Consider the following 26,748-nt stretch of genomic DNA (forward strand, 5'->3'; position numbering starts at 1 on the left):
AAACCATCAATCAAAAGGGGAAGGGGTGCTTCTATGTCTGCTACCTCATCAAAGCTTTCATTTAAGCTTGCCATCTGGTCAGATTCATCTCCAGGAGACAACTATCATTATACCCACCGTGAAGAAGGTGGGGGTGTGGCCTCTAGTTTAACATCTGCTTAACTTCGCATATGCTATGAACACCTGATCTATACACAAAGCACATGCAAAGCAGCTCGCTTCCATCTTCATCTTCTCTGCTCACACTTGTAAATCAAATCAATTCAGTTTGAAAAGACAGCGTTGGCTAAAAACAGCATTAAAACTGCAGTGAACCATAATAAAAAGCATCAAAATAAAGTTTTGTCATCACTAGAATATATGGCTTCTCTTGTGAATAATTAGGAAAGGCTATTATTACAATACAAATGAATCCAGCATCAGTGGTCATAGAAACAGCTAATGTTCCTATGTGGCAATCGCTGTGACATGTGGCTTGCACAGACCTTCCCATCTAACTCACAAAGCTGCCCAGTGAAGTGCATACAACAACTACCCCAATGATCCGATGCAGAAACAGATGGAAGAATTTGGCAACATGTCCCAAACACAATCCTTTTAATTATAACAATTGTTCATGGAGCTTTTAACATTTCTGATCTCCAACCCAGGACACATCGTTCGCAAAGAACTCAATTTATACTTTCTAAGAGGAGTCATTTTTTTCTTCACCAGTCACCACGGAATCCTATTAAAATACAAATCAAAAAATCTTAAAAACTCTCAGAATCCATAGCACCAGACCCTGACCTGTGTGCAGCAGCAACACAATTCTCTAAATAACTGGCAGAGATTGAATCTTGGGGAGACGTTAGCGTGGTCCTGGGGCTTCTGCAGCTCACAGTCCGAGGACCTTCTCACCCCTCTGCTGAAATAATCAGCACCCAGATGAGAAGAGAGACTGAAATATGTCCATGGCTTAAAACGTTGTGATCTACAGACTACAAAATCAGTACAAGAGAAATAATGGAAAGACAAAACAAAACAAAAACCCCAGGGACAGCATGGTGCTACATACAGGGCAGCGCTCAGAAGGACGGGAGCGATTTTCCATTTCCTGTTTGCTACCTGGGTATCCAACCCATTCGCCTGTTCGGCAGCAACAAGACTGGTTTTCAGACACGGCCATTTATAAAAGAATGTGGCAGAGGTGAATTACCTTATAGTCTATAATCATGAGCCTATAACACCGTTCCCTTTGTTTTACACGGTATGGATGGTCATTGTCTATTTTGCAATTATTGTTATTTTGAACATCCTACATCTGGCTAATTCTGTATTTAGGCAAGACGTGGCTCTGTTGGATAGAGATTGCCACTGGGGCTTAGAGAACCCTGCCACACAATTTGGCCTGCAAATATAGCAACAGCATACCTGTGAGTGTGTGAAAAATGCAGTCTGAGATCCTTTCCTATCCTCATTGAATTAGCATCTTTATTTTAATAAGACCGGCATATAATCTGTAAACACTGAAGACCCGAGACAGTGCGGAAGAGTGCATACACACCAGAGAAACCCTAAGTGAGTATCCTAGTTTATTCTAGTTCAACCTGAATTCTGAAACACTTTTTTGGGGAAAAAATATGTGTGCTGGCCCAACTGATACTCTATTCATTTAGTAACCTGAATCTTTTGGCTGAAACTGGCCAGTTATGGCGCATTCTATTCTGAAGACATTTTTGGAGGAGTTAGAAACTAATAAAACCCATAATAGATTTTGGAAAACTAGAAATGTTTCAGATGAAACTGGCATGATTAAGAACCAGAACTCCCTGGGGTATTTTCTCAAAAACGACAACCCCATTCTTCACTCTTCCTTGGGGAGAGCTGGAGTCTATTACCACTACCGTCTCCTAAGGAGGCATCGTTACAGTAAATCATGGTTATCCTTAATGACGACAACGGAGAATTTAAAAATCACTGCATGGGGATAACAAGCAGGCAATGAAAACCACCCCAAGCACCAGGACCATCACATAGCCAATGGTTGTTACTTAGGAATTTCTTTCTTCCTGACTTTCATATACATCCAAACATATGGAGGCATGTATTTTTATATCCAATTGGGGTAAAATGGTCTCTATATATTTTTGCATTTACTTTTTCAGTTAATATATTTTAAACATGGATATTTTCCTAAGAAACTTTTAAAATGAATGTCTTTTTTAATTTTCATTTATTATACTGTGAGATCAGGATGCATGCTCCTGCAACTTCTTCTGCTAAGACCTTTATCGTCTTTGCTCTTACGGAGCTCTTACCTTCCTACCTCTGTGGACAGAAGGGTCTTGCTTTTGTGTTTAGTCCCCGTTTTCTAGTGATCCCCTGTATCCAGATAGGCACACTAGCATTTCAATCTGTTTCTCTGCTCGTGTCTGCTCAGTTCAGGATTCTCTCCATCAGCCTATCTAAGAACGGCCTCATTAGTCTCCATGCAAGCTACTTAGTCAGGACTCTTGGTTACCGTGGTGAGTGGGCTCCAAACGGCCTAGTTCAGCCAAGACCTGACCAGACAACTGGTGGTAGAGAATTCTAATCCCATGAGTGAAATGATCCCATAGTTAAATCTATCTGAAGATGTTACACTCTGTAGGGGGCTTCCCCTAGAGATTTACAGTGACATTAACACATTAAAGGTTTGAGGAGCTAGACAGCTAACACGTCTTGATAGCAGAGCTGAACCTGGTATTTCTTAATGTATTTGTCCTCAGAACTTGCACAATGTTTCAGGTAGCTAATGGCCTATGAAACACACTTAGAGAAACACTGCTTTGACCCAGTGATGAAAGAACAACAACGTCACACTTTGTCCGGGACATTAGTACAGTTCAAACCAGTCTATTAGCTAGTTTCCAATTAGCTCTGAAAATGCATCTGGTTAGCTTTCTAGTCCCATTTAACAAAAAATCTTTAGGATCCCTTATTTAGGCTTAGGTCCTTAGCCTGTAGGTCATGACCACTTTGCCAACCCTTGTCTCCAAAAATATTACTATTATGATTTATAACAGTAGCAAAATTAAAGTTATGAAGCAGAAATGAAAATAATTTTATAGTTGAGGGGTCACCACAACATGAGGAACTGTATCAAAGGGTGACAGCATTAGGAAGTCTGAGAACCACTGCCCTAGATTATTCTTATTGTGAAACAGGTGCTTAATATTTCATATCCTACATGAAAGGTGACTTTTAATATATTTATTCTCCCCACTATGGTTAAAGTAAGTAAGTAATCATTATTCATACACTTTTTACCTGAATTCCCTCTGACCTTGAACTCACTCGGTGGAAAAGAAGGCCTGGGCTATCCATCACTCATCACAGCAGTAAACAGAGCATTTGAGCAAAGTTGCAAACTCATAAATACCAGCGATAGGAAGCAAAAGCAGGCTTTCTGACTCGGCGTATTGTAAAAAGCGTCCTGGGGGGAATCCGGTCCAAGTGCTTCAGCCTGCCTTCATATTCTTTTCCTACAGTTTATGATAGGTCTCAACACCAGGCTCAAACCTTAAAAGCACACTGGATGTAGAATTTTCTAGAGCATGTTTCTTGCCAATGGCCATGTTACCCTATATGAGGTAAGAGTAAAACTGTAATCTGCAATAACGGGTCATTTGGAAGGAAGGCTATCACGATCAGGAAGTAGAATTCAGCTGCAACAAGAAACAAAACTGGAACTACTTCGAAAGAGGTGGTTTCTTTTCTGAAGTATTCCTCAAAGTACATGGGAGGTGAGTCTTAAAACAATGACCGAGTGCCATTACCGCTGAGTCTACACAAATGTTATGATTTCATAAATCTAGGTGAGGCATAAGGATGTCTCAGTTCTGAGCTGGGCTACGGGAAGGAAAGTTGGATATAACGGGGGTGACTTAAGCATCCTCGTAAGGCTATGTGGTATAAGAATAAGAAGACTCTTGGATACTTAACTAAAGTTATTTTCGTAATGTTTCTAGGCCCCAAATTAAAATGCCCAGAGGCTATGGTGATTATCACAAAAACCACTTACTTGAAGTTTAAAATAAAAGTTTGCAATTCTGTGTCCTTTCTCCTGTAGCAATAGCAAAGGAACAAAATGTTGGTGTTGATGGTACTCTTTGCAAGCCCACGTTGTTTCATAAGCCTTTCTTGCATTAAAAAAAATGAACTTTTAAACAGACAGACCTTCGTAGGATAAAATTATAAAGTAAATTTCATTTTAACAAACTTGAAGAGCCAGGAAACAGACACATGCTTTGAGATAACTGTTCTCAATGGATAACATCTATATAATGTTAACAAAAAAGACATTTTTGTTAACATCAATACATTTTACCATGGAAAGGATCCTTCATTATACAGCACCAGGACCTGATTATGTTTTTAACAATCTGGAAAAATATTATATTTCACAATCACCTAGACTATGGGCGTATGGTAGATTTTGGATCTATAAACCAGGAGAGAGAAGACTTGGCCCAGAGGACACAAGCTCGTGGCGAGACAGAGTGCTGCCTTCCATGTAGTCCTTTTTAAAATAAAGTACCTCAGTTGAGCTAAAACTGTGCTAACATTTCTTTTTACTTTCACAGTGAATAGATAATTTTTTTTTTCTGAAGAAAAAGCTTGGTAGCTTTTCACTTTTCAGAATATCTGTAATAACCACAAGAAACCAAGTTAAGACATCTCCAGAATCTTCTCCCATGCATGAACCAAACTGAAGAGTAGTCATTGCTGAAGATGAAGGGACAGTGAACTCGTCCCTGGCAAGGCTATCTGTGGCATGTGACAGCCCTGGCACGGGATCAAGGTGACCTCCTGGGGCATCTCCTGAGGATCACACTGTCTCACAGCCGGCGCTCTGAACATTCACCAGAGCTGTGCCCCACCTCCACCCGATTCCTATACCACCAGGTCCCACTGGTGAGCGTCAACACTATTTTTATATCCTGTATGTGTATCTATATGTGAGGAGAGAAAAGATTAAGAAGAGCTCTTTAAAAAGAAAAAAACTATTAAAAGGAATAACCAGAAAGATGTCTTCTCAATTAGTGTGTATATTTATGCTGCCAAAATTTTATGAACAATAAAGGCAGCAAAATAACGTAAATGTCATAATTGGTTGACGCATGAGTTAAAATATCACATTATATAATGATCACTAAGAGATAGGACAATACAAAGGAGGGAAGAGAGAGAACACAGAGAGAAAATTCTAAAAACCAGTTTAAAAAACAGATACATGCACATATGACATGTATATTTTGAGAGCTACCATGTAATTCTCCTAAAACTTAGGCAGATTTTCTAAAACATGCACTACCACAATAGAATGAATCTCAATATTCCTTTCAATGGACAACAACCAAAAAGAAAGAAACAAAAAAGCCTGATAATCTTATGTAGGCAAAAACCACCTTACATCTTCTCTTGTGAAGAACAACAACTGTCATAGGGGGCCGGGGAGATGGTTCAGTCAGTACAGTGCTCAAGTCGAACCCCTGGAAACTGGGTTGAAAATGCAGAGCTAGGCCTGGTAATGTACGTTTGTAACCACCAGTGCACCGAAGAGTCAGACAGAGATGGATCCCTGTACCTTGATAGCTAGCCTACTGGGCAATTCCAGACCAATGAGAGACCCTTTCTCACAAGACAAAAGTGGTTGACTGTACCTAAGAAATAACACCCTAAGTTGTCCTGCGGTTTCCATATGCACACCTACTCAAGTGGATGAATACTGGCACACACGTGTACACACACACACACACACACACACACACACACACACATGAACAAATTACAAGCATCAGTTTCTATTTATGTCAAAGAAAGTATACAGTGACATTTTAGCTCCATCATGGGAAAAAAAAAAAGCATCGAGTAAACTGGTAATGAATAAAAGTCAAGGGAGGTACGCATTACGACTGCACGGTGAGCCAATCAGAAGTGAACTGCAGCCGGGCAAGCCAATCAGAAGTGAACTGCAGCCCGGCAAGCCAATCAGAAGTGAACTGCAGCCGGGCAAGCCAATCAGAAGTGAACTGCAGCCGGGCAAGTGATCAGACACAGAGTAGACAGTATGCCTATGCCGATCTCAGTCTGGGGATGAGAGAAGGGCCTTTTCTTCCCCACTCGCCTGTCCCCACTGAGCGTTCTACCCTCTGCTCTGTACCTGTGAAGGGCAAGGAGTCCTAGATGTGACCCATCTCCATGCCACACCAGCTAACAGCCAGTATGAGGGGAGATGCTCAGCCCCCCACCCCCACGCCCATGTAACCCTCCAGTTGACTGTCTTTACTGCTTCCGGCTCCTGCGTTCTCTTTTCTCTGTTTCCTTTAGCTAGAATGCCCCTCCTCCCTCAAACCTTCTGTCCAGTTTCACTTAGGGATCCATAGAAGTCGCATAGCACAATCTGACCCCTTCATTCCACTCCTTTAACAGTCTACAGGAACCCCACTCATTGACACAGTTTATCTAACACAGTCTGTTGCCTCCAAAGGATGCTCAAAATTCTTCCCTGAATGAATGGACAGCTAGGTTAAAAGTTAAATACCATTAGGCATAGTAAGTTTCCCACATTTGAACACTATCATGTGGGAATCCCCACAGTGGACCGATCTGTGCTCTGCTACTTGATGTTTGTAAGAGTCCTCCCGACCTACACACATTCCTCCCTATGCCCAGTCATACTGACTCTTCACACGGCTTTTTACCATGCATCAATCACCATGAATGGGCCTTATACAGCTAACTCTTTTTAGCAGTTGAGTTTACCAAAAATATTGCCTAGAGTTGAACGCCATCTTAAAGGATCTATTAAAAGGTGATAATAAAGGCTGAAGAGATGGCTTGGTGACTAGTAGCAGTCATAGTTCTTGCAACGAACCCAAGTTTGATTCCCTGAACACACATGGTGGCTCACAACCAACTGCAATTCCAGTTCTCGGAAATCCAGCGCTGGCATGGCCAGGGTACACATTACATACGTGAAGGCAAAACACTCATCCACCTAAAATACAATACATAGAGCTTTAAAGAGATAATAATTTGTGTGACTTACTGAACACATCTCCTCTGGGTTTCTGAGGATCCGTCTGTATCCTGTTGTCAACCGTAATTACTCGTGTAGTGGTACTGGTAGCAGGTGCTATAGTGGTGGGTCTGGTAGATGGCCTTTCTGGGGTTGGTGGTAGTGGAGTTGTTCTGGGCTCTGTCGGGAGGGGTGGTGGAGGTGGTGGAGTAGGCTGTGGTGTTGGGTTTGGTGTAGGTCTTGTTGTTGGCTTGGAAGTAGGCCTGTTGGTAATGACAGGAGGAATATATGGTGTCTTCAGGGGCCACCTTGTACTTCCAGCATCAGGAATCCTATTCGCATGTCCTCCATCACCCTTTGAGATTGTACCATTTCTTTCTGGCATATGGATTGGACCTGAAGGTTCAATCATGACTTTGGGGATATCTGAAAAAAGAAATCAAAAAATGAAAATTAGCATGAAGATATTCCTCTCTAAAAACTGCAACAGGAAAGTGCAATCAAAACACATACACAGAAACACCTCATGGCAATTGAGCCCTATTTTCCACATTTATTGTCTTGTCTATAAGAAGTCACACTGTTTTCTGAATAACAAATGTGTATGTGTTAGGATACATGCAAAAATATATTGCTGTTTCTATAATGAATATGTATTATTTGACGCACAAAAAAATGTTTTCAATATTTATAAAGCAGTAGCAACAGAGATCAGTATTTTCCCAAAATACGGAAAGATCATACTTTTTTTGAGAAATGCAGTCTGTGCTGCGTCCCCGCCTGCCTGTGTGTTATGTAACTGTGCTCAGAAATCTACAAGCTAGGCAGAGGCTTTCCTCACCTAGACTTTAGAGGTATGTAACTTACATAAGAAATTAGTCTTAGAGTTGGCTTTCTTCATATTTGCTAATTTATATTTGCTTTCTAAAAAGACATTTTTCTGAAGTTAAAAAAAATTATCTGTGGAATATTTCCCACTGATAATCTTCGCCAAAAAGAATCAATATTTAATCTGCCCTGAATGATAGCCTCCAGAGTAGGAATGACTTCACGACACTTCAACAGCCCTTCAACCCACAGGATTTTATGCCCTGTGATTTTTCAGTAAATATTTTACTCAGGAAATTTTTAAAAATTATCTAGTGTTAGATGAAACGTGTGGCAAATTATGGCCTTTGGTTTGTCAACCTTTCATCTTCAAGAGCATGCATTTTTCATGTTTATCTGGTAACCCACTACTCCAAAGATAACTTAGGAAAATCTAAAAGCAAAGCAGTTTTAAATGTAGAGAAAATAAACATTGGAATTATTTGCAGTAGTAGAGTTAAGAGGCACCAAACCAAAATAAAGAAACATGTAGAATATATCCAGATATCACAATGCAATGCTAACAATGGTTTTCTATTTCCGATTCAACAAGCTCTAATTCCCAAAGAGGGCTCCATCTTTTTTCCTAGCCGAAAGGAAGCAACCCCTAGACTTTACTCAGGAAATTCTAAAGATTTTAAAATTAGAATGCTTTAGAGTGTTTTTTTAAAAATGTTTTTTTAAAGTTACCCAATGGTTGATTTTACTGTTTATAGAATACCAGGCTGATATTAGTAGGTATGAAAAATCGCGCCTTCAATAACCAATTGTGTCCCTCATCTTCCTTGGCAATGGCCTTTATGTGACCCCATATTCCCTGAAGAAATGAGAGCAGGAGGGGGCGTTACTCACACACACAGTTCAGTCCATCCCCCTCGTATCCATCTCTACATTGGCACTTGTAGGACCCATGTATGTTGTAACACCGGGCATAGCTGCTACACTGGTGCTGTCCAAGAGAGCACTCGTCGATGTCTGCAGAGGTAACAATGGTGACATGAAACAGCATTACAGAGGTCCCCAGAAAATGGCAGAGAACAGAAAAGTACCCGTGGCTCCAGAATGACTGGTGGGTTAAGGTAACATTGCTCATTCAGTGCCTTTCCCCTCCCCTGTCCCGACAGTCCAACTGTGACCACAGCTGGAGACTTCTCAACGCTACAGGAAGAAAGAGTACACAAGGAAGGGAGGCTTCATTACCATGGCACTGATATTTGCCTCCAATGTACATGAGGTCGAAACCAGTGTGACACTTGCAGATGTAGCTCCCAAACGTGTTGACACACTGCCTAAATCGAGGGCAGGAGACTCTTCCAGTCGCACATTCATCAATATCTAGAAACACATGTTAATCACGTCTTAGAAAGAGCAAAGATGGGAGCCTGTTATAACTGGTATCCCCCTGGTTACCCTGGCATCACACTCCACATCGAAACATCCCCAAAACAAAAAATTGCACATCTCCAGGTTTCCCCTCATCCTCTTAAACTGAATTCTTCTGCGCTCACAACCAACAGCAGTAGATACGACACCATCTACTTAGTTGCTTCAACTAAGCATGCACGCTAAACCTTTCGCTTACAACTCCTAAACCACCACCAAATCCTGTTATTTCTACTTCTAAAAGACTGCTGGAACCTGCCTAGCACTGTCAACCACCTCATTCCTACCCAGCATCCCTCGCTTTAGACTGAGACAAAGAAGTCTGGAAATTGGACTGCCAATCTTATCTCCTCCAGTCATTTCACCTCTCTACAGGCTCTTTAAATTTATTTTAAATTTTATTTTCTATGTATACTGTTTTGACTGCATGTAGATGTGTGTACCATGTGCATCGCCCATGCCTATGGAAGCCAGAGACAGTTGGATGCCCTGGGACTGAAGTTACAGATGGTTGTAAGCTGCATTGTGAGTACTGGGAATCCTGGAAGATTAGCCCGTGTGCTCTTAGCCAGTTGCCTTTCCAGTCCCTTGGCATGTTCTTTCTGTAGCTAATGGCCCAGGTCTAACTTTAGGAATCCCCTATGGATGATTTTCTAAGACAGGCCCTTTTGTTTCTCTTACGATCTTCTGCTAGCACTTGGCAGGGCCAGTAATTTTATTGAGTATTATTAACGTTCTGTCTTCCCCGGTAGGAAGTCACTTCTTTAAGGACCAAAACCTCATGAGCTTTGCCCGAGGCTATGCAGCCAGCATAGCACAGTGTCTTGAATACAGCAGCTGCTTAGTAAATGGCTCTTAATTAGTGACTAGCTCCTTGCAGGAGACTCTACTGAGCTCTTTTGAACTTTTGGAACACATGAGCTCACTCGCCACTTGCAATGGTCTTGTGTTAATCACATTCTAAAGAAAGGGAGGCCCAAGCTCAAAGAAAAGAAGTTCTTTTCCTAACTAAGGTTGCATAGCTAGTCTGCAGCTCAGCCAGGTTGAGAGAGTCCAAACTCTGCCATGATCTAAACTGCCATCTCAATGTTGTGGGAAAATGCTATGCCCTGTGATGCGTGATGCAACCCATGTAATGCCGTAGCCTTGGTGACCTGCTCAGCTCCATTGCTCTCTTCCCTCTGGGCTACAGAAACTGAGATCCAGTTTTCCTGAACCCAGTGCTCTGTTTCCTGCAGGGTTTTTGCACATTTGGATGGTTTCCTCTGTCTCATGCTTCTTCCTGACCTTCGGATTTCAAAAATAAGATTGTGTTGGTCCATTCACAGGAATCCTCGTCTAAAATACCAGATATCTCCAGGAAGGCAGCTACACGCCTGACTAAGTAACTGCCTTCTTCCTTATCCCTTTGGCTGCCTTCCTCACCCCACAGCATCTCCTCAGAATGCTTCCCGAGTGCACTCACCCACACAGGTCCTCCCATCGGGAGCTAGCTGCAGGCCAGGGGATGGACACTGACATCGGACCTGTCCTTTGACCACGTCACAGCCATACTGACAGTTTGCCATGGAACACGATAGGGCACCTGGGAAGAGAGTGGGTGAGCGGCTGCCTCCAGGAGGAAGAAAACATCTGTAACTCGTGTACTTTTCTCACGTGTCCAACAATAGGTGTCAGCGATTCAACAACAGAGAGTCAATGAACCAGCCCTCCAAGAAGGGCGAAGCAGGGTGGGAAGATGCTCTCGGACCATGGGATGATGGAAAAGTAGCCCCGCTCCGTCATCCCCTTTGGTGCTTTGGAAGGGTTGACAGGTAGAGATAAAACTTTCTCTGACACAGACTGTTCAGGGTAAACTGAGGTCTGTCTCCAGATGACTTGAGTTAAGGGCTCTTCCTAACCAACATACCAAATTAACTGTCTCAGCTCCATAGTCAAACCCCCTACAGGACAAAAGAAGATTCCCTATAGAGCCCCACAGTGTTACGGGACTCTGGAACCATGGTCAGATGCAACTAAAATACATTTTCATCAACTCAGAGTTCCAGTGATATGTCTGTGTAGCACTAAATAAAATTAGGTACTATCATTTTATATATACAATTCAAATAAATCAGGCCACTACTTGTTGATGATAATAGAAACATAAATTTTCAGCCTGCAGAGACCTTTAGGGTAGTGACCATCTTAGAAACACATCCCAGTGATAACAGAGAGCATCACACAATTCTCTCTGATAAAGATGCACGTGAAATGGACCCTCTTAGGCCTGGGGATGTACCTCAGTTGGGAGAATGCTTGCCTAGCCTGCATGAAGGCTTTAACTCTAGCAACTTATAAGACCAAATGTGGCCGTGCATGCCGATAATCTCAACACTCGGGAGGTGGAAGAAAGACAAGACCATTCCCATATATATATATATATATATACATATACATATATATATATATATATATATATATACATATACATATATATATATATATATATATATATATATATATATGTATATGTATATATATATCATGTTCAAGGCTAGCCTGGGATATATGAGACCCTATTTATAAAAATAATAATAATTTTTCCTGATGTTATATTCATTTCCACTTAAAACAGTTTTTTGATAATTCTTAAATCATCTTATAAAAATGGTCTGAGGAATATTTTTGAACAGACCAGATGAATTCTCTCTAAGCAATGCCCCAGTGATCGTTAAAATTCTTTGACATGGAGAACACGGGGGAAAAACACACTGAGAAAAACATTAGAAGATGTGATTCCTGCTCTAGATACAATTTATAAACCCATTTAATGTTGGCCTGCACAATAAGAAGAATGTCATGTATATAAATGTGCGCCTCTGGTTTTGATCTTTCATTCCTCGGGCGCGCACACAAACACGCTCACACATCCTGTTGGGTGGAGATGAAGAGGCAGCCTCCCCAGAGGCAGGCTACCAAAGCATGTCAGAAATCAAGCCTAGAGCACTTAGAAAACAGTTAAGATTCTTGACATACTTGAGCAGGACCCGTCTGGCAGCAGCATGTATCCGTTGAGACAGTAGCACTTGTAGCTGCCGAAAGTGTTCATGCACCTGTGCTTACAGGGCCGAGGCTTCAGGCCACACTCGTTTAAATCTGCGGACAGTGAGGGGTTAAATCAGAGACATCACAGCCTTGGCAGTGCTGGGAAACGTTCAAAACACCCCTCAGTGGAGAAGATGAGGGCAAAAATGGGTCAAGACAGCGAAAGCATCACTTCGGTGACAGATAAAAGTCCGTGCATATCATCCTAACTCGAATACCACATTGGGAGCACCCAGAGGCTGCTTGGGACTTTATGGATCTCTGAGCCTTAGGGACAGTTGGGAGCATTCTCCTCACAGACCTGTAATTCTAATTACAGACCTGTCTGTAATTCCTACAAAGAGCAGCATGCTCTCTTGTCTGTAGGGTGCTCTGTTGTCTGCGTGACTGCTACTAAGCTCACAGTACCTGCGCTCTGTCATTAGAGCCACTCTCGCTAATGGATTCTACTAAAAAGGATGCTACATGACACGTTTCACTTCATAGAGAATGTGCCAATTGTTAAAACATCAGAATGAGCTGACCTGTTCAAAGGGCAGCTATGTTTTCAGAAGGGAAAAACCCTGCAGGGATCAGACTGACTGCTATTCTGTTTGTTTGTTTGTTTGTTTGTTTGTTTTCCTGTTCAACTTGATAGGTGCTATACTGACTTCAGAGTAAAGAAAATTCAGCCCCCTGCACACTAGTCCACTCAGTCACAAAACAAGATTTTAAAGCTTTTCGACACGTTTCCCTTCGTGTGGCAGTTAAGAGGAGCATGTGGGAGCACTAAGGGACAAAACAGCATTATGTATTTTATGTTTATTGGCTTAAGTATCAATGGGAAATTAATGAATTCCACAATATAAAAGTTCTTGCAGCACAATTTGTACACTGCCTCAAGTGAACATAAAATTCGCAATGACATAAAACAATGAAATAGTAATGCTCGTAATATAGACCTCGTTAAAAAGAAATGTGACCACATGTTCACTTTGTCTGGAAACAGCAGCATAAGTGCCCGATTAGCATAATTTAATGATCAACTTATCCATATCACTGAATAAAAACACAGATAGTATAGCTAGCTACCAAGCCGTTTCCTAATCTAATCAAAGTTAAATCTGACTGCTCCTTTCCCAGAGGTCTGTGATAGCCTCACTGAAACATCCAGTTATACCATGTTTTAAAGTCACCAAATAAATATTACACCTCAAAATATTTTTCATATTAACGGACTTTCCAACTTGGTCTTTTTTTTCTGCCCTTACCGCAGTGCAAGCATATTGGCAGCAGGGCAGATTCTAGAAAGGTTAGATAAACACAGCAAATGCCATTTCCTATGTTTTCTTCAGTTTTTTGTTTTTATTGTCTCTTGCCCAGTCAAAGGTTTTCAAAACAGAACCACATTTTAAGTGTTTAAAAAAAGAATCCCTCTTCATAGAAGGTGCTATGTAGATTGTTGTATCAAAAAAGTTGACTTCTCTCTCCGTTGAAAGCTGCAGGAACAAGCATGGCTGCCTGGAGTGAAATTCTCCTGCCTGTTCATACTCCGTTGCCTTGTATTTAAAACTGTATTAAGCATTTGCATCAGGAAACTCTTTCTTAGCTCCTAAAAGTTTTCTCATCATCCTTAACATCAATCCTGCCAGTTCACGCTGGCTTCATGGCTCCCGGGAGACACCCTATGAAGTACTTATAAAGTTGACTGTAAGAGAGAATCTTATTTCAAACGCCACAGAGTAGAGTAAGATATGACTCTGTATTTCGGGAGAAGGCTATTGATGGCTTTTTAGAGTGTCAATTAAGATTCCCTAGTTTATTTTTAGAGAGCAACAGAAACTTCTGGTGGTTTCTTACCAGAACCAGCAGCTGTTTACAACCAGGGCAAGCTCACAAGCCAGGAGTATTTGATGCCAGTGGGAGTGAGTCTCTCTGACACCCGCCCCTACTTAAAGCTGAAGCCAATTAGAGGCGGCACCTCCACAATCTGGTCCAGTGCTGGTCATTGGAGCCCTAGGCATGACTTTGGGAATCCAGCCTGCTTGCCAGACGTCTTAAAGACTGCCTTTAATCCATATTTATCTTTTCCTTCCCATGGGAAAAGTGTTTTGTGGTTAGGAATCATGAAACCGAAAGGATATAAAAGCTAAGAGCTATGTTAAGGATGCTGAAGGGTAGCTCTCCGGAACTGATGGCTCTGGTATGGTGCACATGAGGAAGGACTCGGTTTTCTTTAAGGGGCTGGTCACTGGGAGTTTGACCATGCTCCAGTGTGCACACAATGGACTTGATTTTTCCTCCTCCTCGTTCTCCTCCTAGACCTCCTCCTCCTCTCCCTCTTCTTCCTCCTCTTTTCTGGGTAGGTGACAAAAGTAGGAGGACTGGGAAGTGAGTGTGATCAGGGTTCATGAAGCAAAATTCTCAAATAATCAATAAAAATATTATGTAAAAAAAGGAGCAAACTGTCATTTTTTAAAAAAATCTGAAAACTTGATCTATGAAAAAATATGGAAAAGGAAGAAAACAGAAAGCATTCAATGAATAAATATTAGGAGATATTGGTTCTATTACCTGATATTAAAAGCTATGTAATAATTCAGGCATGTAAAAGCAACTTGAGCAATTGCTCTAGCAGCTGCTAATGGACAGGATGGCATTCCCTTGACAGGTGGTTGGTGTTATGTTAATATCCCCGATGACTGCCAGGCCCCATCTCCAACAGACTCACAGTGCCCTTACCAGAACTACGACAGGCCTAGGAAAACAGGGGGTCCAGCCTGTGGTGGGAACAGCAAAGCTCCTGGCATCTTTTCCTCAGGGTTTCCAGTGTATAATTATCCCACCTTATTTCTCTGTTGACCCAAAGCCTTACAAAATTGAGGTAATATGTGATAAATGTGGTATTCACATCTGTATCTTTATCTAATCAAGTCAGAAGTTTTAAATGACACTTTCAAATTATGGTAAATGTCCTTATAACAAGCACGAAAGACTCCCAGTGATCCTCACTGTCTTATAGAAATTTAAAAGTTGGTACATGAGTCTAGAAAATAAACCTAAGTGTTTTTATTTTAAGGTTTCTTTAATCTTACCCTGGAAGCATAGTATAAGATCTATAATAAAATTATAACGAATTCTATCATGCACATAGCTTATACTAAAGGATATAATTTTATCCCTTATATTTAGACACTTTAAATACTACACATATAATTCATGAAGAACATTATCATCACGGCTACATTTAAGCAGGCTGGTGGATTCAGGAGCTAGCAGCGGGAAGGTGGGGTGAGAAGGGAGCTGGACCAGAACAGAAATGCAAGCTGCATAGCGTCATTATTTGACTTCAGGACAAAGAGAGTCAGAAACTGTATTAGCATGCAGACAACGAAAGGTAGCTTGAAAAACCTGGGAGAAAGCCCTCACCTAGGGAAGCCACTGGAGTTTTACAGAAAGCCACCTTCCATTCACTTTAAAGCACCTGGACTTTTCCCCTTTGATGCTTAAATTGGATGATATTTGAGAAATCTAACCTTTGAAACTTTATGTCACAGGTGAATATTTGTCTAAATATCGACGGCCATAACTCTCTGAATTATGAGCAACTCTAAAACGAATGCCAACGTTCTGGCCCCTTGTACAGAACGAGTACAAATTTAGCAAGTTCCCAATCAGCAGAGGCAACAATTTTTCACCAGCGATCTCAGTTACTGTGAGTTAAGCACATCAGCGGGTAAAGATAAAATCTAGAACTGGAGAGTGCTCCTGCCACCACCTTATTCCCCTACAGATGTTTTCATCACTATGGAGACTACAAAACAGTTCCGGGTGACCGGGTTCACAGCAGCCCCACAGACAAGCAGGGCAAGAGCTACCTTCCTGTCCCCCACTACACAGTGGTGATAAAACTGAGATGTTTCCAACAGACTACCAAGGAACAACTGATTAGGACCAGAACTCCGCCCTTTGGCCATTACAGAGTGTGCACCAAAAGGAAGGAGCCAAAGTGTGGTCTGATTTCTAAACAAACCTAAAACCCCATATCCCAGACAGTAAGAGAAGAAGGGCATTACATTCCTTTTCAAATCTACTGGAAAAAGTCATCGAAACCCATAGCTTCAGAGAAGAATTATTGACTCTTCCTAAATACGAAAACAAAACCTATCTTGCAATCTGATTTTTGGGAGAAGGTTTCCAAACTCAGAGAAGAGGGGAAAGTAGCCATTTGTGGTACAGGAAGAGGAGAGAAAGCTCCCTGCTTTCCAGGGCACAGAGAATCAGCAGCAGGTGACAACTCCCAGGCCTGCTTCGCATGCTCAGGCTGAAGGCTGGGCATCTCTGCACCAGCCTTCATTGCAAGAAGTCACATAACTGCAGGAAGCCTTGCAGGTGAGAGTAGCGGCTACCTGAGACAACGCACGCTCACCCCTTGAAGGTACATTTGTGGCTTGATGATCCGGGGGTTGGAAAAGAGGCTGTTCACTGCCTTGGTCAAGAGGAGTTGGGTGGAAGGACTCATCTTCACAGCGGGGAGAAGGTAATAAGAGTCAGCTTTGAACTGATGTCATTTCTAGCCCTAAAAATCTTCACAAGTATATATTAAACAATTACAAAATGTTGATGGAGCTTAATAGGGCTCTCTGGCTACTTCACAAATAATTTCCAACCATTTTCTCTCTTTCTTTATTTTCTCTCTAACAATTTCTGATAGTCACCTTCCTTTCCAAAGAAAAATTATAAATTAATAATCCACCATTCTTAGACCATTAAAAAACAAAATAAGATTAGCATGTCACGTTCATCAACAGAAGTTAGACAATAAAACTAAATTATACAAATATTGACATAATCAACTAACCCTGTTTAGAATATTAAAGTTTAAATGACCAATTTAAGAGTTATCATATATTGTTACATTGCTAATAGTAGTTTAAAATATTCCCAAGCAATGCACAAATGCTTATTTGCATATGGACTTTCCCTAAATCATAAGATGACAGACCACCATGCTTTTATTCAAAAGTAAAAACTTACGCTACGTTGAATTAGAATGCACATCAGACACTTTAAAAAGCAATGCTACCTGTTACCTTTGATATCTAACCAACTACGGCGACATGACTGGGCTCAAAGCTGAATGTCGAAAGTCAAGGAAGCCTCTTGGCTTTCTGTGTCACAACACGCTGTTTATCGGTCCCTTAACCTTCTAAATCAAAGGCACATTTGTTTCTGGGGTTGGAACTTTTAGAAAGCAAGGTTGTTGATAATACCCTAGTTAAGGTGAAAGCACTCACAGTGTGCTCAGCTCGGCAATCGGCGTGCTGCTGTAAGCAGTACACACCCAGACTTAACAATGTCTGGCTCTACGTCGTGGTTCTATGCTCGTCTTTCCTTGGATGAGGAAATCAACATATGGATCAGAAACCAATCCAAAACTAGTTAGTAATCAATACTTATAAATGATTTCTTCTGAAATTAATATGAAGTGTTCATTTAGAAGAATGTCTTAATTTCTAGAAAAAAAAATTATGACCACACGATATGTTTGCGTGCTTAGAATCTCCAGGTGATGTAATTTATATGCCAAAAGGAATTCTCCAGTAAGACAACTATAAAAGGATTATTTAAAATAGTATTCTTTCTTTGATGGGACAGATTTGTTTGGGTAAAGATGCTTAAGGAGAAGGAAATAGGCATGAATAACATTACTGGAGAATAACAAGGGTGGGGGAGCAAGTGATTAAAGATAATCTTGTCAGAATTTAAGTTTGAATTCCATCCATTGTAAAAGGCAGTGCGTGTCTTAGAGAGTACGCTAATGATTTCAAAGGCATACGTTCATAGCTGACCTTAGAGCAACAAGTCCAGAAAATGACTCAGAGGGAGGAGCGACACACCCCCACCCCCCACCAGCCTGGGTGTGTAGACTTTTAAATCCAGCCAGTTGAAAGCATGGTTTGCCCTCCCGTTCTGGTCGCGCCCAGGCATCTCTCAAATACTAGTGTCTGTTATTCATTCGAGAGCTTTATTCTACCAAGCAGGTTCCCACGGCTGCTTCTGAAGCAGATGGTACCTGCACTGAGATTACCTTACCCCACTGCCTAACTGATCACATGCTAATTTCCAGTTATGTGAGATTTTTTTTTTCAAACTTACTGCTTACTGACTTTCCTCTATCTCTGAAGCATGCTTTCTACTTCATGAAAATGTGTAGGTCTAGATAAAAGCAGTTAATTTATTGTGTGGTAAGTCTGCACAACTTGCTTTGGTAAGGTTTATAGGGACTTCAAGCTGAGCACACACTAACCCAGGCATAAGGTGTGATACCAAAAATCTCCACGGGACTCTCTTAGGTTCCTATGACTCTTAAGACCAAGAGTCTTGTGTGAATCTGTTACTAAGTGGGTAATGTGCACTTAGCAACTATGAGTCCCATGCCAACATTCCTTAGGAACCCAGAAATCAGAGAGGCTGCAAAGGTCCTTGCTGCCCAAGAATGAACCAGGCCTGTTGGGATGCACCCTGACTGCTGTCTTTACAGGGACACCAAAGTCACACGTTTTTAAGATATGTGAGCTTATTTTTTGTCTTCAAGTAAAACATAACTCTTATCTTTGCAAATGAAAGCTGACATTAACTTTTCTTTCTTTTTAGCGTTTTAACTCTAACAGTTGAGATTTGCAGGCATAGTTAATTAAGAAGAGGAGTCTTGTGTGGAAGGCTGTGGAGGAAGAGTCAAATAATCAAGTTTCCAGTTGCAATTTTTCACTGAAGACTAGCATAGCAAAATGAATACAGAGGATGTAAGCCATAGCTCGAAGCCAACATAGCTTTTCCCAACTAGTTCTGTTTACTTAGGCAAGACACCTAATATCTCTGACTTTTGGTCTCTTCAAATGGGGTCAGTTTTGTTATTACCTATATACCTAAGTATAACAAATGGTATCCCACTTCCTAAAAGGCTTACCAACTTATTAGTGGAGGAAGAAGAAATTCTAGAATGTAAGACTTAAAACTGTATGTATGTATGTATGTATGTGTGTGTGTGTGTGTGTGTGTATGTATGTATTTTTATGTTTTATTTGTATGCATGTGTATATGAGGTGGTGGTGGGGTGTGTGTGCCATGGCACATGTGTAGATGCCAGGGGACAACTGTGTAAATTTAGTTCTCTCCTTCTACCTTTATGTGGGTTCTAAGGCTCAGACTCAAGGTACCAGACTTACCCAGGAAGAGCTTTTATTTGCTGATCCCTCTCAGTGCCCCAGAATATAAGAATTAAATTACAGATTTAACCATTTGCTTCTTCATAAACAAATTCTAATGAGTATCCAAGAACACAAGTACGGGAACATCTTTTGGGACAATATATTTGTCTAAGATTTACCATCCTTTTTTGGTTTTTAACTGTTTCATAGTTGGGAGAAACAGCTATGAAAATGGCTGGGGGCAGAATTTGGAATTCTTTATGTGTCCAGGATAGAGGTGCCAGGGCTCCCACATGGTTTGCCTACCTTGGTTGCAGGTTTTCCCAGCAAATCCAGGGTGACATTTGCACTTGTTTGGCCCGACGCACTCTCCGTGTTTGCACTGTGGTTGACACACAGCTGTGGAAAGAGGACAGTGTGTGTCAATCCTGGGTCAGCAGTGCAGCCCCCATAAAGCGCTAAGGTCACAGACCAGTGTGACGATACAGCACTAACAACTTACAATAAAGTCGCAAAAGTTATGCTAAAAATTTCTTTCTGCAGCCTACACTATGAACATGCATGTATGCATTTATCATGTATGCATCACTTGGGACTGAAAAACTTTGTCACCTGAGCATACTGCTCAAATAATTAAAAAAGGTCACACATACTTTTACAAAAATGTTCACACACAATTTCAAACGTACTCTCTCAAGTACAAGTCAACAAAACGTTTAGTCTGAACTTACTGGGTTTCTATGAAATCAATAGAGTTTTCCAGGCTAGGATGTGACTTGGTAGTAAATACTTTCCTAGAATGTGGGCGACCTGGGTTTGATCAACAATATGGTCACAAACCAAAAAGACATAAATTTCTTATTAAAGATCAATGAATTACTTTATAGGCAATCAAAGCCTAAAAATAAAGTGATTAAAAATGAAACAAATAAAAACAAAGTTCTTCATTACTTCTATTCATAGATATTCTCATCATCTCGGTCCCTCTTAACCCTGGCGTGCATTACAGTTATTTTTTTTTCAACTTATAGTGGCTTCCTGTATCTCAGCAAAATTGAAAGTTCTCAGTTTAACCTTATTGTTCTCTAACAAGCACACTCCCTTCTCCGAGAAGGCAAGTCTTTTTCCAGCTCAGAAGTTTCTCTCTGCCTTGTATCAGGGGCGTTTCATGGGGAGCCTTTCCTTCCTGGGAGCACCTGGCAATGCCTAAAGACATTGTGGAGTTTGCTGGCAGATAGGGAGTAGACAGCCTACCATGTTCAGATGTCCCACCTACAAAATAAACTATCTAAATGACACCAGAATGTCATGGAGCCAAGGATGGGAAAGACTGTTCTAGCATACCCTATCTGTTCATGATATTACTCTAATATGAAAAATAACAGCATGATTTCTGACTTCAAGGAGCTGACAACCTATTTAAAGCAAAATTATTCCATGTTCTTTTCTAGATTTAAAGTGTGTCTCTGTGTGTGTGTGTGTGTGTGTGTGTGTGTGTGTGTGTGTGTGTGTACACATGCATGTGTGAATATAGGCTCTGAAGAATCCAGAAGAGAACATCAGATCCCTTAGAACTGGAGTTATAGGCTGTTGTGAGCCACCTAACATGGGTATTGTGAACCAAATTTGGGTCCTCTGCAAGAGTAATCCATACTCTTAAAACACTGACCCATCACTCCAGTGCCACGACCCATGTTCTCAATTCAAGACAATAATTACTCATGAGCATAGTGGTTAGCAAACAGCCAATGTGTAAAGACATCACCGCATACGGGCTTGGACAGGAAGCTTCATAAAGACAAGTGTGCTGGATCGTGAAGCATGGGAACAGAGAAGAAAGATCACCCATGGAGAGGAAACATGTGCAGTGAAAGTGGACCAAAGGTGAGAGGTCAGTCGAGAGGCCTGGGTAGCTAACAAGATGAGTAGATGCTCTCGGAAGAGTAAGGAGCAACCGATCATGCTTGGAATGAGATGGTGGTGTTCCTAAAGTCTCAGACTGAGGAGTGATACTTTATCTGCAGGAAATGGAAAGTTTCTGGAGGACTTTCACAATCAGGAGAATTACTGTGAAAAAAAACCGTGAGGGCACTGATGTAGTGAATCATTCCGAGGTAAAGGGGGGCGATCAGATCCAAGAAGTTCAAGTTCAGGCTGGACCTAGACATCCATGCGTTGTGCTCCTGACAGGAAGAGATGAACTTCAGTCTCCAGCAGGTGCAAAGCAGATAGGCCTTGAGCTAGGGCAGCGCCATCAACCCTCCCTCTGCCTTCTGACGCCTTGGACTCCTGTCCCTTCTCTGCAGCCCATGCTGTGCTCCACTCTGGGACGCGGAATGTTCCAGTTTCCTCGGACAATTCTCAAACATTCCCCTGACACTGCTGCATCCGACCTACACTGTATGTTCATTTTGGACATTCCCTCGCTCAGCTCTCCTTGGTCTCCCACGAGTGTACTGGCCCTGGCCCTGTCAGCCTATTTATTATGACAATTAGGCCCATTGACTACAATCCCTACTGTGGCTTTCTAGTATTACTTCCAGTGAATGGGTCAATAGTTTATACTGAATGAAGATTTTTAAAGGAAGTCCTCCAAACATGGTTCTCTGTAATATCTAGACCTCATCATCAAGCAATGCAAGTTTGGGGGGGAAAAGTTCATTTTAGAGAGAAAATATTGCAGCAATGTTAAAATGGCTTGGCAGATAAGGGTGCCTGCCACCAAGTCTGCCCTGGTAAGATGGCTCAGCAGGTAAGAGTGCCTGCTACCAAGTCTAATGAGCTGAGTTTGATTTCAAGGCCCTATATGGTAGAAGGGAACCTCCAGCTCCCACAAGCTGTCCTGTGACTTCCACTGGCACCATGGCACGTGCACATGCACATGCATACCTAAATAGATAGATACTTTTTTTTTAAAAAAAGATTGCTATTCCCTTGATTATGACATTTTTATATATGAATGTAAACTAAATAATCAAGTCTTCGGAGGCGCCCAGAACTTGATATTGTCCTTAAAAAGTAGCATTACATATCTGTTCCATGTGAGTCAGAGGGATAGTTCCCTAGGATAACTGGGATGTGAAAATATCTGAAGCTATGGAAAGGTGGCTTTAAAAGGTCCCTGCAAACATGATGTTCATTTGGAGGACAGGTGATGGTGCGGACTTGTGGCCTCCAGGTTGGACTGCCTTTGACCTCTGACCAGCTGATGGCCATCCATTCATGGCTTTGTCTACCTTCTACTCACAAAGGGTTTTGTTGTCCTCTCTCCTTTCTTATTTGCTCTCAGCAGGATGCCCTAATCTTAGGAGCATCAAATGTACACACTCCAAGAGGTCAGGGCTGTTAATGGTGCTGCTACATTTGGGGACTCTGCTGATTGCGTTTCTACCTGAAGTAACCAGCAGTTACAGATTACCCAGCAGCTATTAAAAGAGGTAGAGTACACAACAGAGCTGACACAATCAATTACTTTCTTCAGAGAAAATTAAAACTGTTGACAAAAGTGTTGATAAAACTCCTCCCCACCAATCTGTGTTTTAGGTCTGGGATAGAAGTCGGTAAATATGCACCAAGCATTTATTATCCTTGATACACACATATGGATAGATGGAAGCATGACTAATTTTATTTTGACCATGCCAAGGGCCAGGATTAGAGAATTTCAAAGCAGGGAAGGAGTGTGGACAATGACTGTGATCACAGAGCCTCAAGTCTAAACTATGACCACAGAGAGCAAACATCCAAGGGAAGGGGCAGTGGAGACTACAGGCAAAAACTTTCCAGTGTGAACAGGTGGAAGAGGGAAAGGCAGTGAGGGGGTTCTCACCGAATGGGACGTCTTTGTAGGCTATCCCCTGAAGTGCTTAGACAGCAGGTGAGATCAAAGGAAGCCCCAGAGAGACCACAACAGGCCAGCAGCATGCTTTGGCTCCCTGCCTTTCCATTTCCTTGTTGCCTTACTACAGAATGTCTTTCTGCTTTTACTTCATATAAAATATGCACGGTAAGTTTACAATGGAAAATTATACTTTCTATTCTCCTTGGCAGATAGGAGTAACCAAAGGACCCAATTCTAGCTAATTTCTAATATAAACAGAAGTCACTGAGTGGAGCCATTAGGATGCTACTTAGGGGAGCTTGTCAAAACAAAAACAAAAACAAAAACAAAAACAAAAACAAAAACAAAAACACCTGTCTGTGTTCCTGCTGGGAATGGAGAGTTACAGCTCACTTCTAACCAGTGATGCTGAGAATGAAAAGAAAGATAGAGAAGGATTCATAACATCAGCCCCATTCCTTCTGGCACCGTCGCACCCAGCTAAATACAAACCCCGACTGGTCTTGAACACTAGGCTCCGGAATACGAACTTAACAACCTGCTCTTATCAAGACAGACAAGGGGATTTTGTTCTGCTTTTTTTTTTTTTGGATACACAGTTGGAAGTCCTATTAGTAACTTCTAATATAGAAATAGAACACACCATGTTTTTTGTATCTACAATGCCACATACTCATGCAAGTATGCAAAGAGCTTCATTGATATATATAAGTAATCAGAAAGCGCATGGCTATTTTAAAAACTATGCAAAATTGGTTCCCCATTTTTGTGTAAACTGGCCTGCCTAGTAATAACTTATTCCATTGTAACGTGGCTTTCAGGGATGGGCAAAAACTGCATGCATAAACTATGCTACTCAGTGAATTGAGGCATCTGCCTGACTGAAGAGACTGATCTGTTTTTATCTTGTAGTAATCTTCCAAACTGTCAACAGGAGATAGTGCATGGAGCCTGGAGGAAATATACTCCAGGTAATCAGGGAGGCTTACGTGGGTTCTCTGATCTCTGTATGGACCAGGAACAAGAGAGACAGGCCACATTTGATGGTGTACTGCTCCTGCCATACTTATACGGTTTCAACTCAGTAAATAAAGGCCTCTTGAGGGTCACTGATCTGAGAGATTTTTATTGTCCCTTCAAGATAGTGCACAGAGGTACATCACACTCAAAACATGACCCAATATTGCTGTCACATCTCTGGGGTCGTTGAGTAACTGCTAAGTCGTTGTTTTGACTAAACAGAGAAACAAGTCTCCATATTCAAAGCAAACACAGTTCTTCAATACCCCAATTTCATGCTTCTCACCTATGAGTATATTCTAAAATTTACACAGAGTCATCCTGACTATTACATCAGGGCTTGTGAAAGCTCAACAGTGCCTTCTTGTCCTGACAGAAAATATCGATCTATCTATCCAAAGCTAGGAGGCAATTAATCTTACTTATTAACTGTGTAATGTTTCATACCCAAGTGAATCATACTGGCCACCAAGGGCCAACGTCTGGACTAAGGAGGACAAGCTGTGATGCTAAGGGGACAGCTGTTCTGGAAAGCAATGAGGAAAAAGCCAATCCAAGCTCTATCCATGACAGGGATTTTCTTAATATAAGAATGCCTCTGAGTCCTTGAATCTCATCTGTCATTTTGACATGGTGTCCTGCCTTCCCCTCCAAGTCATCTTCCTTAGCAACAAGGTGACAAAAGGCATTCAAGAGCAGAGAAGAAAGAACAGCTGGAAAACTGTCTGTTAGAGAGCTCCCACAATTCCCAACCACTCCATGGACTGGATTTGGGTAGATTTGGGGAGGGGTGGGATGCAAATATGAAGAGAGTCTCATTTGCAAAGCACAGTTGACCTTGGAAGAGAAAACATTGCTAAAAGCTATGTGAAATCCCTCGCTGCTTATTAATAGAACCTAGAAGGAATGGAAGCAGAGTTTATAAAGAACTGCTGGAAAGGGCCCTGAGCCATCACGTATCACATGCAGAACAAAACCCATCAGGCAAGATCTCCAGAGGAAAACAACTCTGTTTGTCCCAAACATCGTATTGACACTCGTCAATTATTCAACAAACTCAAAACATTAAATTCCTGCTGTAATTAAAAACAGTGTAAAGAACCTCTGGTTCTTATCTAAAAGGCTATCGAGGAAATGCTCTCTTGGACACTAAATTAAAAACCATTTCACGTGGCCGATTTTTTCCTTGTAGTATCCATATAAGGCAGGAAAGATGTGGCCATTGCCACCGAATCAGCTCAGGCTAAGTGAGTTGACCAATTTCAGCAAAAACATCTTGGTTCAGGCCAATGGTGGATTAAAAAAGAAGAGGGAGGCCAGCGTGTGAGGTAATTTGGAAATAGGAAGGAGAGGTTATGATAAAGTGCTAAGCAGAGAGGAATGAGAGCTGAGAATGGTGTTCAAATGCATAATGGCATGCAGTGACACCTCTAAGGATAAGTGCCCTGAAGAAACAGTCTATCATCCCCAAAGACTCTAGGGGAACCTGCTAGAATATCTTAAACTACAATAATCTCTTTGTTCTATTGCTCATTGTATACTCTGAAGCTTTAATGAAGTATTGCTACATATAAGGGTTTGTTGTGGTGGTTTTTTGGGCGGGGGGTTGGTTTGTTTGGGTTTTTGCAAAAATTGACATCACTATAATTAAACTTTTAACTAAAAGTGAACTATAGTAAAAAAAAAAGCCAGGATTGATAAATTGGTACCCACTTAGAGAACGAAGTGAAATAAATAACAGTGCCTTCCAAGAGTTGTCTGGCAAGAGCTCGCTTCATTTTCTGTCTCTGGGAACATCCGACTCAGAGGACTTTCTCAAGGATCGCTTTCCCTCACTAACTGCCTGTATTTCTAGAGAAGCCCACAGGAATGGAAGAGGCTGCGTATGAATCTTTGTGCCTCCATCCAGCTTCTGTTGATCCTCACTGAGCACGCTACCATTGCCCTTCAAAACTCTCTTCTGGGCTCGAGAGATGGCTCAGCGGTTAAGAGCATCGACTGTTCTTCCATGGGTCCTGAGTTCAATTCCCAGCAACAGCATGGTGGCTCAGAACCATCTGTAATGCTCTCTTGTGGTGTCTCTGAAGAGAGCAACAGTGTACTCACATACACACACATACATTTTTTTAAAGCATTTTTAAAAATCTCTCTTGGTACTGGTGTCATTTTTCAATTTACTTGAAATTTTGCTCCTGTGTTCATGGAGACAGAGTGGGATTTAGGGTAAAACCAGATCAGACTTTAAGCACATCTGAGGAGCTGTTGCTATGCATTCCTTTGGAAAGGTAGATAGTTCTGTTTTCTTGTTAAGTGGC

General features: G+C 41.5%; 1 protein-coding gene across 6 annotated transcripts in view; it reads right to left on the reverse strand.

The window, feature by feature from the left end:
- Npnt (nephronectin) overlaps window positions 1–26,748 on the reverse strand; it is a 68,547-nt gene that overhangs the window by 15,838 nt on the left and 25,961 nt on the right. For 3 of the 6 annotated variants that reach the window (NM_001029836.2, NM_033525.3, NM_001287103.1), the window contains 6 exons: window positions 19,879–19,971; window positions 12,314–12,433; window positions 10,761–10,880; window positions 9,113–9,247; window positions 8,765–8,887; window positions 7,076–7,471 (listed from right to left, as the gene is read on the reverse strand). In NM_001029836.2, coding sequence (NP_001025007.1) covers window positions 7,076–7,471; window positions 8,765–8,887; window positions 9,113–9,247; window positions 10,761–10,880; window positions 12,314–12,433; window positions 19,879–19,971 — 987 coding nt within the window. Of the gene's footprint in view, window positions 1–7,075; window positions 7,472–8,764; window positions 8,888–9,112; window positions 9,248–10,760; window positions 10,881–12,313; window positions 12,434–16,790; window positions 16,884–19,878; window positions 19,972–26,748 lie in introns of all 6 variants that reach the window. The other 3 variants (NM_001287102.1, NM_001287101.1, XM_006500915.4) reach the window with 2 other exon arrangements.

This window comes from Mus musculus, chromosome 3 (genome assembly GCF_000001635.26).
Source record: "Mus musculus strain C57BL/6J chromosome 3, GRCm38.p6 C57BL/6J".
NCBI classification, from domain to species: Eukaryota; Metazoa; Chordata; class Mammalia; order Rodentia; family Muridae; genus Mus; species Mus musculus.